This window comes from Oryx dammah, unplaced genomic scaffold, assembly GCF_014754425.2.
Source record: "Oryx dammah isolate SB20612 unplaced genomic scaffold, SCBI_Odam_1.1 HiC_scaffold_4, whole genome shotgun sequence".
Taxonomy (NCBI): domain Eukaryota; kingdom Metazoa; phylum Chordata; class Mammalia; order Artiodactyla; family Bovidae; genus Oryx; species Oryx dammah.
In genome coordinates this window covers 88,074,141-88,086,823 of record NW_024070188.1, presented here as the reverse complement: position 1 = coordinate 88,086,823, position 12,683 = coordinate 88,074,141, and the positions used below count along the sequence as shown (strand labels likewise).

The following is a 12,683-nucleotide window of genomic DNA, read 5'->3' as shown; positions in this document are numbered from 1 at the left end:
TACAGCGAGGGCCTCGTTTCTGATGCTGCCTCCGGAGGCTTAGGATTCCAAGGGATTTTCAGTCCTAAGATTGAGATGCAGAAGAAAAGAAAGGAGCCCAGAGAGATGCTTCTTTCACCCTTCCCTTGTGTTAGCCTTTTAATTTTTTATGACCTTTTGGATGGGAAATTTGTTTTGTAACTGAGTCTATCACTCTTTCCTATGTTATTTCTTTCATTGCTTTTATTTAAAAATAAAGAAATCCCCACCCAAACCTCAGATAAGTATTTGATTCATCTTTGGTGTCATTTTCATGGCTTTTTAAAACACTTACCTCTCTAATAGACCTGGGATTTATTGTGTAAAATATATAGAGAGAATATATATTCATTTTTCCACTTTCACTGGACAACCCTTGGAAATCTGAATATAAGGTGTCTTTTTCTGATTCTGTCCCCAGGCTTATTATGACCTTTGTTTTCCATTACAAACACCATCATCAGCTGTGTGACTAAGCAGTGCTCCTCATTCCAGAGAGATCTGAGCTCAATGATAATAGCGTCAGCCCTATTTAGAGAATGTTTCGATTTTCCTATCCGGAGTCACAGAGTGAGCTTTGCGAGGAGATGGCAGGAAGGGTGTAGGAACACAGCGTCCCCTCTCCTTGGCCACCTGCTCCTCTGGATCGAGTCATGGGTTGGGGGGCTTCTCCCGAAAGTGGACTTCCTGGGGTGTGGACAGCCGTCTCCTGTGGCCTCTCCCCAGTCTGGCCGGCTCCCCGAAGTCAAGGACACGGCCCAGGAGCCTGAGTGCATCAGACGAGGCTCCCCCCGAGGAGCTGCCCCGAGAGGCATCCTGTCGGCCCTGGTTGGGGAGCGGGCAGCCCCGGGCCCCCAGCACTGATGTGACCCCCATCCTTCCACGTGTCTCGTCCAGGGTCTCCTGCTCAGACTGGGAGGGTGTTTGGAGGCGCAGCGTCCTGACCCCACCACTTACGTGCCTCTTCAGGGTCTCCAGCCGTCCTCTCCTGCGTCTCCTACTGAAGGAAGGGATTCAGGGTCTGTTTCCTCTCCCGAAACCCTTTCTTTCATGTTGCCCCTGGCGGAGCCACCAGAGCATGTAACCCAGGACAGGCAGGAAATGGAGCGACTCCTTCCGTCTCCCTGGGGATTGTCTGGCTTTGTCCCCTCGTTGGTGCTCCTGAGCGGCGGCACAGCTGGGGTCAGAACTACTTAGGGATTCAGCTACACACACACACATTCTTTTTTTATATTCTTTTCCGCTATGGGTTATCTCAGGATATTGAATATAGCTCCCTGTGCTCTCCAGTAGGACCTTGTGCATCCATCCTGGATGTAGCCGTTTGTTTGCATCTAACCGCAAGCTCCCAGTCCATCCCTCGCGCGCCCCCCCCCACCTCTTGGCAACCATACTTTCATAAAAATAAATAAATAAGAAAGAACTACCGGGTGATGAATGAGCTTGGGCTGGGGGTCCATCCTGATGGAGCCGTGCGGGTTCTGCTGCAGGGCGTTCTCTCTGGTGCAGCCGCAGTCCTGAGTAAGTAGAATCGTATGGTGCTTGTCCTTCTGTGTCTGGCCTACTTTGCTTAGCATAGGCGATGGCACCCCACTCCAGTACTCTTGCCTGGAAAATCCCATGGACGGAGGAGCCTGGAAGGCTGCAGTCCATGGGGTCGGGAAGAGTCGGACACGACTGAGCGACTTCCCTTTCCCTTTGCACTTTCATGCATTGGAGGAGGAAATGGCAACCCACTCCAGTGTTCCTGCCTGGAGAATCCCAGGGACGGGGAAGTCTGGTGGGCTGCCGTCTATGGGTCACACAGAGTCGGACACGACTGAAGCGACTTAGCAGCAGCAGCAGCAGCAGCAGTGTTTCTAAGGTTTATCCCTGCTGTAGTGTGTGTCAGAGTTTTATCTTTCTGGGCTGAGTAATATTCCACCGCATGGCCACGCCCCCTTTTGTTTATTCAGCCATCCGTCAGTGGGCACGTGGGTGGCCTCCGTCTCTTTTGCTCTTGTGACTAGCACCGCTGTGGCTGTGGGTGTGTGCGATCTGCTGGAATCTCTGCTTCAGTTCTTTGGGGAACGGGCACGCTGGGCCCTATGGTATTTCTGTGTTTAACTTTGTGAGGAGCTGCAAAATGGTTTTCCACAGGGGCTGCACCATTTTACCTTCTCGCCAGCTTCCCCACATCCTCACTCATGCCTGTTATTTTCCATTTTTTGTGTTTTTTCCCCCTATTATAGCCATCCTTTGGGAAGGACTTATTAAATAAAGGGCTTCCCTGGCGGCTCAGATGGTAAAGAATCTGCCTGCAGTGCAGGAGACCCAGGTTTAAGTATATGTCAAAAGGCCAAAGAATGAAGGACTTAAATACCCGATTCTGAGGGTGATATTCATCATACTTGTCGCACTTAGGAATTCTTGAGGGAAGTTTCTGCCTTCACACACGCGGGGCCATAGGAGGTCACCTGGACACTGCCCTGGGTGTACCGGTTTGCTCGTGGGAATCTTGGCGTTGTTCTTACTCTCAAGCAGTGGCTTTGTTTGTTTTTCATTTATTTTTGCCTCAAAACATATTCCGTCTGTGTTCCCAGAAGGCTAAACTTTGGACAGTGTCAGCACTGAAAAGAATGATACTGCAGTTTGTCGCAACAGACTCATTTTAAAAAATCCGTAACTCATAGTTATCCTCAGGGAGAGTGAGAGAAGGGATGTTCCTCTTGACTTCTAGTCCCATCAGAAATTAGAAAATGGCCATTTTGTGACCCTAAATGACCCAAGCTAGGCTCGTATGCGAGCTAACCCATGAAAAATTGTAAGGGAACCCACAGGTCATTCGGTACTAAAATGTCATCCCTCGGGCTATCGATTACTTTCAAAGCAACGTAGGCATCTTTCCAATGGGAGGCAGATGACCTGCCACCTTGACCCAGTGGAGTTTCAGGGTAGCACAGCACCCCGGCCCCGCCCACTGCACCCTGGGGCCTGCAGCATCGCCCAGGAGGTGTTTTTGCCAAAAATGTTTGGCCTCAACCTTAAAAAGCCTCCAGACCTAACCTTGGTTCATAAGAAATATAGGAGTTAGAGCAACCGGGAAAGCAACAACCAGACGCAACAGGAGACAATCTACAAGAAAACTGGACTTAACCCTAAAAGCCCACAGAAAGCGCAAGGATAAAAAGATGTGGGGCCATTTTATTCTAGAAGCAAAAGGAATAAGGAAATGCAGCCATCAGAGGTGATGTGTGAACCTTGACAGAACCCTGTGTTGGAAAATAGCCGCTGTGACTGACCTAGGGCGCGGCTGGACTGTGCATGGGATGCTGGATGACGTTATGGAGTGAGGTTGGCTTCCTCAGGGGTGACGGTCGTGCTCGGCTTATGTAAGAGACTGTCCTGTCCTTAGGAGATGCTGCGTGTGTTGTAAACGCACTTGGGGTGGAAGGTCATGGTGTGGACCATTTATTTTCAGACTTTTGGCTAAAACGTGTGTATGTGTGGGGAAGAGCGGGCAAGAGAAAATGTGTCCGAATGTGAGCAGTTGTTGAACCCAGGTGGAGGCTTCAGGAGTGGCCATTCAGCCTGCTCTTTAAACTTCTGTATCTGTTTGAGAAGTTTGTGACAAAAAAAAAAAAAAAGTGGGAAATTGTCTATATCTAATGTTTTCAAATTGCCAAAATCTGTTGGATCACAGAAAAAGCAACAGATTTCCAGAGAAAACATCTACTCCTGCATTATTGACTAAGCCAAAGCCTTTGCCTGTATGGATCACAACAAGCTGTGAAAAATTCTTCAGCTGCTGGGAATACCAGACCATCTTACCTGCCTCCTCAGAAATGTGTATGCAGGTCAAGAAGCAACAGTTAGAATGGGACATGGAACGAAGGACTGGTTCCAAATTGGGAAAGGAGTACATCAAGGCTGTATACTGTCACCTTGCTTATTTAGCTTATATGCAGAGTGTATCCTGTGATATGGTCGGCTGGATGAAGCACAAGCTGGAATCAAGATTGTTGGAAGAAATATGAATAACCTCGGATATGCAGATGACAACACAATTATGGCAGAAAGCAAAGAAGAACTAAAGAGCCTCTTGATGAAGGTGAAAGAGAAGAGTGAAAAAGCTGGCTTAAAACTCAACATTCAGAAAACCAAGATCATGGCATCTGGTCCCATCACTTCATGGCAAATAGATGGGGAAACAATGGAAACAGTGACAGACTATTTTCTTGGGCTCCAAAATCACTTCCGATGGTGAGAGCAGCCGTGAAATTAAGAGAAGCTTGCTGCTTGGAAGAAAAGCCACGAACAACCTGGACAGCACATCAAAAAGCAGCCCCAGAGGGGTGGTGCCCTGGGACGACCCCGAGGGGTGGTGCCCTGGGACGACCCAGAGGGATGGTTCGGGGAGGGAGGTGGGAGGGGCTTTAGGATGGGGAACACGTGTACACCCGTGGCGGATTCATGTTGATGTATGGCAAAACCAATACAATGTGGTAAAGTAATTAGCCTCCAATTAAAATAAATAAATTTATATTAAAGATAAATAAATAAAGTTTTGTGTTCCACATTCTCCAGAACCTGACTCCTGCCTTTGAAAGTCTTCATTTTTTTCTGTCTTGCAGTTCGGGACCGAGTCAGGTCAAAGATGGAGAGAGACATCCTGGCAGAGGTGAATCACCCTTTCATCGTAAAGCTTCATTACGGTACGTGTGTGTGATCAGTCGTGTCCGACTCTTTGTGACCCCAGGGATTGTAGCCCACCCGGCTCCTCTGTCCATGGGTTTCCCCAGGAAAGAATAGTGGAGTGGGTTGCCATTTTCTACTCCAGGGGATCTTCCCGACCCAGGGATGGAACCCAGGAACCCGCGCTGCAGGCAGATTCTTCACCAGCTGAGCCTCCAGGGAAGCCCTGCTTTTCTAAAACCCCAACAATATAAGCTTCTGGCCTCGATGTTCAGTAAATGACGTTTCCAAGTGTGTGGGAAGCTTCACACACTTGTCAGTGCTCCTTCCAGCCAGACCCCCTGTGTGTGACACGGAGGCCACGTGACGGGCCAGCGGTAGCATTTGACTGACCGTCCGGTGGCCGCGGGCATTACTTTCTCTTGACCCTCACGCGCCGGCAGACCCCTCTGACCGAGGCGTGCCCTTGCTCGTGGTGGGCGGGGGTGGAACCGTGGACCGCATGCCCCTACCTATGGCCTTCGGGGCCCAAACCAAGGACATGAGCCCCATGGCCCCCGGGTGCAGTAGCCAGGCTGTCCCATCCCCAGTGCAGCCCTCAGAGGAGGAACGGGTGGTGGACGTCCTTGAACCCTGAGCTGCGCCGAAGCAGCTCCATAGAAGGACAGGGTGGTCCCGGACGGTCCAGTCGCCATGTCCCTCCCCAGGCAGCTCACAGCAAAGCCGACCCTCCAACGAGACCCAGGTGGCCAGTGTTCCCAGAGGTGGTGAGAGCATGGGGGTCTACTGACACTTTTCCTTGCCTGTCAATCCCCTTAGTGATTAAGGAAGGAAAGAAGGGAAGGGAGGGGGTAGGAGAGGAAGAGAGATAGTCTCCAGACTGTTCATGAGAAGTGCAGGCAGAGCTCTTTGCCGTGGGCCCCCTCTCCCTGAGTGCTGGCCCCCGTGATGTCCACCCCACCCCAGGCCTGCGTCTGAAATGACTCGGCCTTATAGACCAAAGACAGACGGGCTCCTAGCGCTCAGCGCTGGCCCCAAGGGAGTGACGGCCACCTCAGGCACTGCGACCCCAAAACGCTCTCACCTCTTTCCGTCCGCAGCCTTCCAGACGGAGGGGAAACTCTACCTGATTCTGGACTTCCTGCGCGGAGGGGACCTCTTCACTCGGCTCTCCAAAGAGGTACTCGGTGTGGGCCGGGGGGCTGTGGGTGGCTGCCTAGAGTCTGCGGGACGCGGGTGGGAGGAGGGGCTGCGTGTGAGTGTGCGTGTGTACATGCACACACATGTATGTGTGCTGGGTGGCGTGTGTGTGTGAGTGTGCAGTATACGTGTGCACGTGTGATGGTGGTGGGGTGTGTGATGTGTGTATAGGCGTGTTACTTGCTTTAAAGAAGTCTCGCAAGTCACACGGAGAAGTCTGTTGTCCTCGAAGAAAGTGTTCGTCGCTCAGTTGTGTCCGACTCTTGGCGACCCCATGACTGTAGGCTGCCAGGCGCCTTTGTCTGTGGATTTCCCAGGCAAGGGTACTGGAGTGGGTTGCCATGCCCCTCTGCAGGGGATCTTCCCGACCCAGGGATCGAACCAGGTCTCCTGTCTCGCAGGCAGATTGATTACTGACTGAGCCAGCAGGGAAGGGTCTTCAGAAAAGAGACTTCCCACGACGCCGTGGAGTTCTCGAGCCACCCTGTGTAGAGCAGACGGAAACCTGGTTATGTTACGCGGGAAAGACCATTTCACAGGATCTCATTTCCACTGTAGGAAGATGCTGTTAACACGAGGACCACCCTTCCTGGGAGGGGCGTCTGGGGCGTCCAGTTAGGGCTGCACAGGGGAGACCTACATGACCCCCAGCCACTTCACAGCCCCGGAGCTTATCCTCGCCCCCAGCACCTGACTTGGGAACTTTCCAGAATGTCTCGCGGCTCAGCGTGGGAGCTCTCTGGCCTCTGCTTCATGGGATGGAAAACCCAGGCTCCTGCTCCCGGCAGGGGTGACTCTGGGCTTTTCGTCCTGATGATTCCGTGCGGTTCCCCTTACTCAGAAGAGAGGGCGGCAGCGCTGGTGACGATGCACCAGCAGGCTTGCGACCCTCTGATGCAGCCTCCCCCCAGCCGCGGGGTTCCTCTTGGCGATTAACAGAGGGTTCAGCTGCCCGCTCCCTTTCCTCACCACCCACTGGCACAGCAGCAGAGCCGTCCACCCTGCGTGACATTCCGCAGTGAGCAGTCAGGCATGGTGGTGCAGGGTGCAGTCCCCGAGACCTCAGCCTGCCCTGTCCCTCCATCTCCCACCGGACCGCTAGGTCACAGCATAACTGAGGTATCGGGCTCTTCGCAATATAGATTGAAAGCATGGCTGGGAGAGTCAGGTCCAAGTTCTCCAAAAGCCCTCTCAGAGCAGGTCTCTGGTCCTTTAACCTGCCTCCCAGCTGAGCTCAGTTTCCAGAGAGGCTGGATCACTGAGGCTGGCGTTTCTCGCCTGGCGCCTCTTGGTCTGCTCCCCTCCTTGTCTACAAGAGTCAGGCCGCATCCGGTGTGACACACCCTGTTGTTGGGCTTCTGGACCAAAAAGGCAACAACGATTAGCAAAAAACCCTATCGTGGCTCCCAGTGGGAACACATACGGTTCCTGTAAGACCCTCTATCTCAGAGCTGAAGTGAAGTTGTCCAGAGTGGGCTCAACAGGGTCTCAGAGTTCACAGACACACGGGAAATGAACGTTACCCTAACCCCAACCCTACGTGGAAAACTATTTTCTTTCCATTGTTTTCCCCGAGTCCACTGGACGGCCTCCTTGTGAGTGTCGGTCTCAGTGCTGACTCCTTCGAGAACTCACATCCGTGGGTGTTTCATTCCCGAAGAGAAACTCTTTGTCATTTCAACTTGGAAGCCGTCCTGAGCTGAGTCCTAAGAACAGCCAAGAAGGGGAAACGGTGAATGTGAGCCTGGACTGCAGGCACGCCCAGGTGGTTATGTCCAGAGGTGGGGACGGTCGGGTGTAGGAGACCCCGACAGCCAGCAGCATCTGACGATAGAGAAGCCCCGTGAGCGTGTTGGCCAATTTAGGGAAGAAAGACCCAGCCAGGGAAGGAGGTGCTGGTCGAGCATGGAGACGGAACAAGCGATTCCAGAGGCTGGAGGGGTGGCGAGGGTTGGCGGGACCCTGATGCTTCCCTCCAGGACTTGGGGTGCATGTCCCAGCCCCGCTGGGAGGCGCCCCATTTGTGAAGGGGACAAGCTCCACCTGCACCAGCCTGACGTCATCACGTTCATTTCCCCAGACAACCCTTATCCTGGCCCCAGCTTCCCGGGTAGCCGCCTGCTGGTGCGTTGATTTACAGAGGGAGTTCAGCCATGACATGGGTTTCTGCTCTCTATGATGCCGACTTCTCACGGTGCAGGTAGAGAATGCTTTCTGGTAGCATCCGGCTTGCTGGTGAGATGACTACAGAATTGCATGCTGGTTCTCACAGCCGCCATGGACAGGGAGACCGTGGGAGGCAATGACTTGAGGTCTGCTGGGCGCCGTGGCCTCGAGCGCATTTCAGCTGAGCCAGGATCCCTCTCCCACCAGCCCCCCCGAGAGAGACACCTACTGACGCCACACGAGTGGGTCATGTTGGTGGACTCGTCCACTTTGGAGAGACAGCGGCTCCTCGTCTGTAACCCAAGGGGTGAAGATGTGAGGTCTGAAGAGGAAATGAGATTCAAGACGTGGTCTCAGGAAATCTTTCAGGCCTGTTTACGTCAACCTTCAGTGTGGTTTAGCTGGTTGTATTATAATAAGATGGTACATCCCAGGCAGAGAAGATGTCTTGAGAGTCCCTTGGACTGCAAGGAAATCCAACCATTCCATCCTAAAGGAAATCAGCCCCGAATATTCATTGGAAGGACTGATGCTGAAGATGAAACTCCAATACTTTGGCCACCTGATGCAAAGAGCTGACTCATTTGAAAAGACCCTGATGCTGGGAAAGATTGAGGGCGGGAAGAGAAGGGGACGACAAAGAATGAGATGGTTGGATGGCACCACCGACTCAATGGACATGAGTCTGAGTAAACTCCGAGAGTTGATGGTGGACAGGGAGGCCTGGTGTGCTGCAGTCCGTGGGGTCGCAGAGAGTCAGACACAACTGAGTGACTGAGCTAAACATCCCAGGCACTTCTCTTAAAGCATAAACCCAGAAACACACTCCCAAGCCACATGGTTTGAGGGGCAAGAGAAGCTAGAGGAGAGAACCCAGCCCCGTGTTCCGCCCACAAGCCGAGTCCCTTTGTGAGAAGAGCCCCCAGATTCCCTGCTCCTGAAACTGACGAGAGCTCATTCTTCTGTTGTGGGAGCTGGAAGAGCCTGGTCAGGGCCACGGTCTGCAGAGCGGAGCTGGGCTCAGGGCTCGGGGCTCAGGGCTCGGCACTCGGGACTCGGGGCTCAGTGCTCAGGGCTCAGGGCTCAGGGCTTGGGGCCCAGGACTCAGGGCTCAGGGCTCAGGGCTCAGGACTTGAGGCTCAGTGCTCGGGGCTCGGGGCCCAGGGCTCAGGGCTCAGGACTCGGGGCTCAGTGCTCGGGGCTCAGCACTCAGGACTCAGGGCTCGGGGCTTGGGGCCCGGGACTCGGGGCTCAGGGCTCAGGACTTGGGGCTCAGTGCTCGGGGCTCGGGGCCCAGGGCTCGGGGCGGGCCTCAGGAGCAGCGTCCCGCTCTCGATACCTGGCGGACCGAGCAGGCTGAGCCTCCTCTGTCTCCTGCAGGTAATGTTCACGGAGGAGGACGTCAAATTCTACCTGGCGGAGCTGGCCTTGGCCTTGGACCACCTGCACGGCCTGGGCATCATCTACAGGGACCTGAAGCCAGAGAAGTGAGCAGCCCCCCGCCCCGCCCAGACCTCACTCCCTGTTCCCGTGTGCGCACACGTCAGGCCGGAGGCCGGGGACGTCCCGGTTCCACCCCCACACACAAGGATTCCACCTGCCCGCCCCCCGGAAGGGGCCAGACGCAGGCATGGCTTGTGCTGAGAGGTGTGGGATGGCCCCCGCCCACTCCCCCGTGACCCTCCAAATTCCTCCCGCCCAGAAGACAGGCCAGGCCGCACCCCTGCGGTTCAGGGGAGGCTGGTCAGGCTGGAGGGGGCCCTCTGCCCCTCCAACCACACCTGCTGTCCCCCTTCTTAGGTGGGGCCCGTCCTGCAGGGGGCACGTCCCCCCACACACCTCCTCCTCCAGGCTGGCCTCCGGCCCACCTCCACCTCCAGGTTCTCCCTTCAGCTGCCTCAGCGGGCCCGTTTCTAGGTGATGAGTCAGCTGAGCTGTTCCAAGGTTTCCTAAAGGACAGTGGACCAGATTCCCAGCCCGGATCCCAAACAGAGTCCTGTATCTTTGGCAACAATCATCTGTAATGTTGTTTCTAGGATATCTTACTAATCCAGTCTAAATTTTTTTAAAGTCCCTCCACATAGTAGTGTTCTTATTTCAGGCATTTTCCTGCTATTTTCTGTGCAGAGCTGACACAGTCTAGGAGGGACCCACTTGGAAAGGAGGGGTCTACAGGGTGCAGTTTTAAGTTCAGTGGTCTCTGCTGCAGAGTTGGTGATTTCTCAACCCCCTGAAGTGGTCGACAACACCCCCCACCCCACTCCCCTCCCCCCATAGACTGAGGTCCACGCCTGCTGCTGGATAAGGTGGGGCCTGGCGGGACCCCAGGGCTTGGGGCGCAAGGCAACCCAGGCCCCAAGGGCACAGGAAGTGAATCTCCCTGCCTCATTCTCTGTCCCTTACTCCTTCATCTGCCGTGACCTGAGGAAAACACACACTGGGCTCTGAGACGCAGCCGCCACTGACGGAAGCACCTGGGTTTGCCCCGGGGCCCGGAGTGTTGTGCACGCCTCTGACGCAAAGTGCGTTTTCCTGAGACCCACGCCCGGCATCAGCGGCATCAGCCTGACCGCCTGCTGGCAGGGCATCTCTGGCCGCACATGTAAATGATGAATGTGTGAATAACCGTGAAAGGCCCTCTCCTGAGTGTCCCCGCGCCCTGCAAGTGCTGCCTTCAGACTGCGGGCGCTAGGCCACCGTCACCCCTCCTCTGAACCCTGGGCCCCCCAGAGGCAGCACCCCGAGTCTCCCTCTTGTTAAGGGTCAGGGAGATCTGGACAGTTAGACGTGGTAATACGTCATTGCTGGCTGAAGAACAAGGATTTTTGTTGTCAACGAGAATTAGTAGGGAGTTAATCTTGAAAGTTGCTCACTTCTTGGGCAAAGAGGAAGTGTAACTGAGAAGCAAAGATGAGAACGTTTGCTTCTTTCATTATAAGCTGTCATCTCAATTACATGCTGTAAAGTTTTCCTGCCCTTTTCCATGAAATTGTGGGTGTTACTTTTAATCCCATGGCTAATTTTTTTTAATTGTGGTAAGGTGAATATAAGATAAAATGGGCCATCTTGACCATCTCCAATGGCACAGGTCAGTCGTGTCAGGAACACTGACGCTGTTGTACATCACCACCCTCCATCCCCAAACTCTCCATCCTGCAAAACCGACACTCTGTCCCCGGGGAAACACTACCTCCCACCCCCAACTCCCCGTCTCCACGGACCTGACCGCTCTGGGTCCCCATGCGAGTGGGATCACACGGCGTTCGTCCTGCTGTGACCGACACTGCCCTCAGCCTGGTGTCCTCCTGGTGACCTGTGTCCAAGCTCCCTCCCTTTCCCAAATGTGTTTACAGGTCCACGTGTTAATCCTCACAGTCCTCATCCTGGTCTCCTTGGAGCTGGGCTGACACCTCCCAGAAGCTGGGAGAGCAGGGTTTAGTTACAGTGAAGAGCGAGACGGGACTACTGGAAGCCCCCAGGGAGCCGTGGGCTGCAGCCTGGAGCAGGGCCTCACGGGGCGCTGGCCTCCCTCCAGCCCCTCCGTGCGGCCTGCGGGAGTGAGCCCAGCCCCATGGCAGAGAGCTGGGGGTGGCAGGACGGGGCTCCCGGTGGGGGTCCCGGGTGGCCCGTGCCGGTGACGAGGGCCAGAGCCAGGGGACCAGTCTGAGGTCTCACAGGCTTCCCTGGAGGACGGGGCTCCCGGGGAGATCTGGGGAGAGGAAGCAGGCTCCGGCCGGCCAGCGCCTGCCTAGGGACAGGAGATCCCTGAGGGGCTCTGTGTCCGCACAGCTCAGGCACTCCTGGCCCATCTCAGCCCTGTTCTCACAGGGCAGGCAGTCCTGGGGGTGGGGGGCAAACTGTCCCCCCGGGCTTGAGACGGTCTCAGACCTGCCGTCCCTGCTAGCCTGGTGAACAGGCACAAGGACACAGGGGTGCCCCCTGCCCCCATACCCCGAGCGTCTGTGCGCCCCTGACCCAGCGGAAGCTGCTGACCAGGGATGTAGCGGCCGGGAGGCCAGCAGGCACCTCCCCCCCCAGCATGGAGACTGCTCCCCGGGGCCTGGGTGGCTCCCCTGGGGTCCGCATGCGCGCGCGTGTCTCATCTCAAAGCATCTGTTTTCTTCCCCTTTCTTCCAGCATCCTCCTGGATGAAGAGGGGCATATTAAGATCACAGGTGTGTAAGTCTCCCCCGCCCCCCTCTGTTGACTTCGTCCCGGCCTTGGTACACGGGGCACCAGCCCAGGCCCTCCGTCAGCAGGGCGTGCACGCGCGTCCCTGTGGCCGCGGCTCCTTCTGGTCTCCCTGAGGCCTCTTCTCTCCTCTGGGCTGGCTCACCCCACTCCTGATGCCCACCCCGTCCCAGCGCAGAGTACAGAGTAACTGACAATAACTTCTCTCTAATGTCAAACAGTTAGGCTTTTTAAGTTTCTCATGAATTATGCATGGGAATGGGGCCCTGGTGTGACAGACCCTTCAGGAGGCACCCTAGAGGCGGGGGCCACAGGTTGGAGGGCACCTGCAGCGTCCACTGGTGTGGCTGCTACTGAGCCCGCTTCGGCCTGTTGGTGCCTCTGTGCTGCCCACACGGAGGGCAGCAGAAGAGACTAACGCTTACAAGCTGGAA

At 55.2% G+C, this 12,683-nt stretch overlaps 1 protein-coding gene across 3 annotated transcripts in view; it reads left to right on the top strand.

The window, feature by feature from the left end:
• The window catches only part of RPS6KA2 (ribosomal protein S6 kinase A2), a 275,569-nt gene that overhangs the window by 201,975 nt on the left and 60,911 nt on the right, over positions 1–12,683 (top strand). For all 3 annotated transcript variants that reach the window (XM_040239178.1, XM_040239179.1, XM_040239177.1), the window contains 4 exons: positions 4,632–4,712; positions 5,793–5,872; positions 9,439–9,545; positions 12,196–12,233. In XM_040239178.1, coding sequence (XP_040095112.1) covers positions 4,632–4,712; positions 5,793–5,872; positions 9,439–9,545; positions 12,196–12,233 — 306 coding nt within the window. The remainder of the gene's footprint in view (positions 1–4,631; positions 4,713–5,792; positions 5,873–9,438; positions 9,546–12,195; positions 12,234–12,683) is intronic.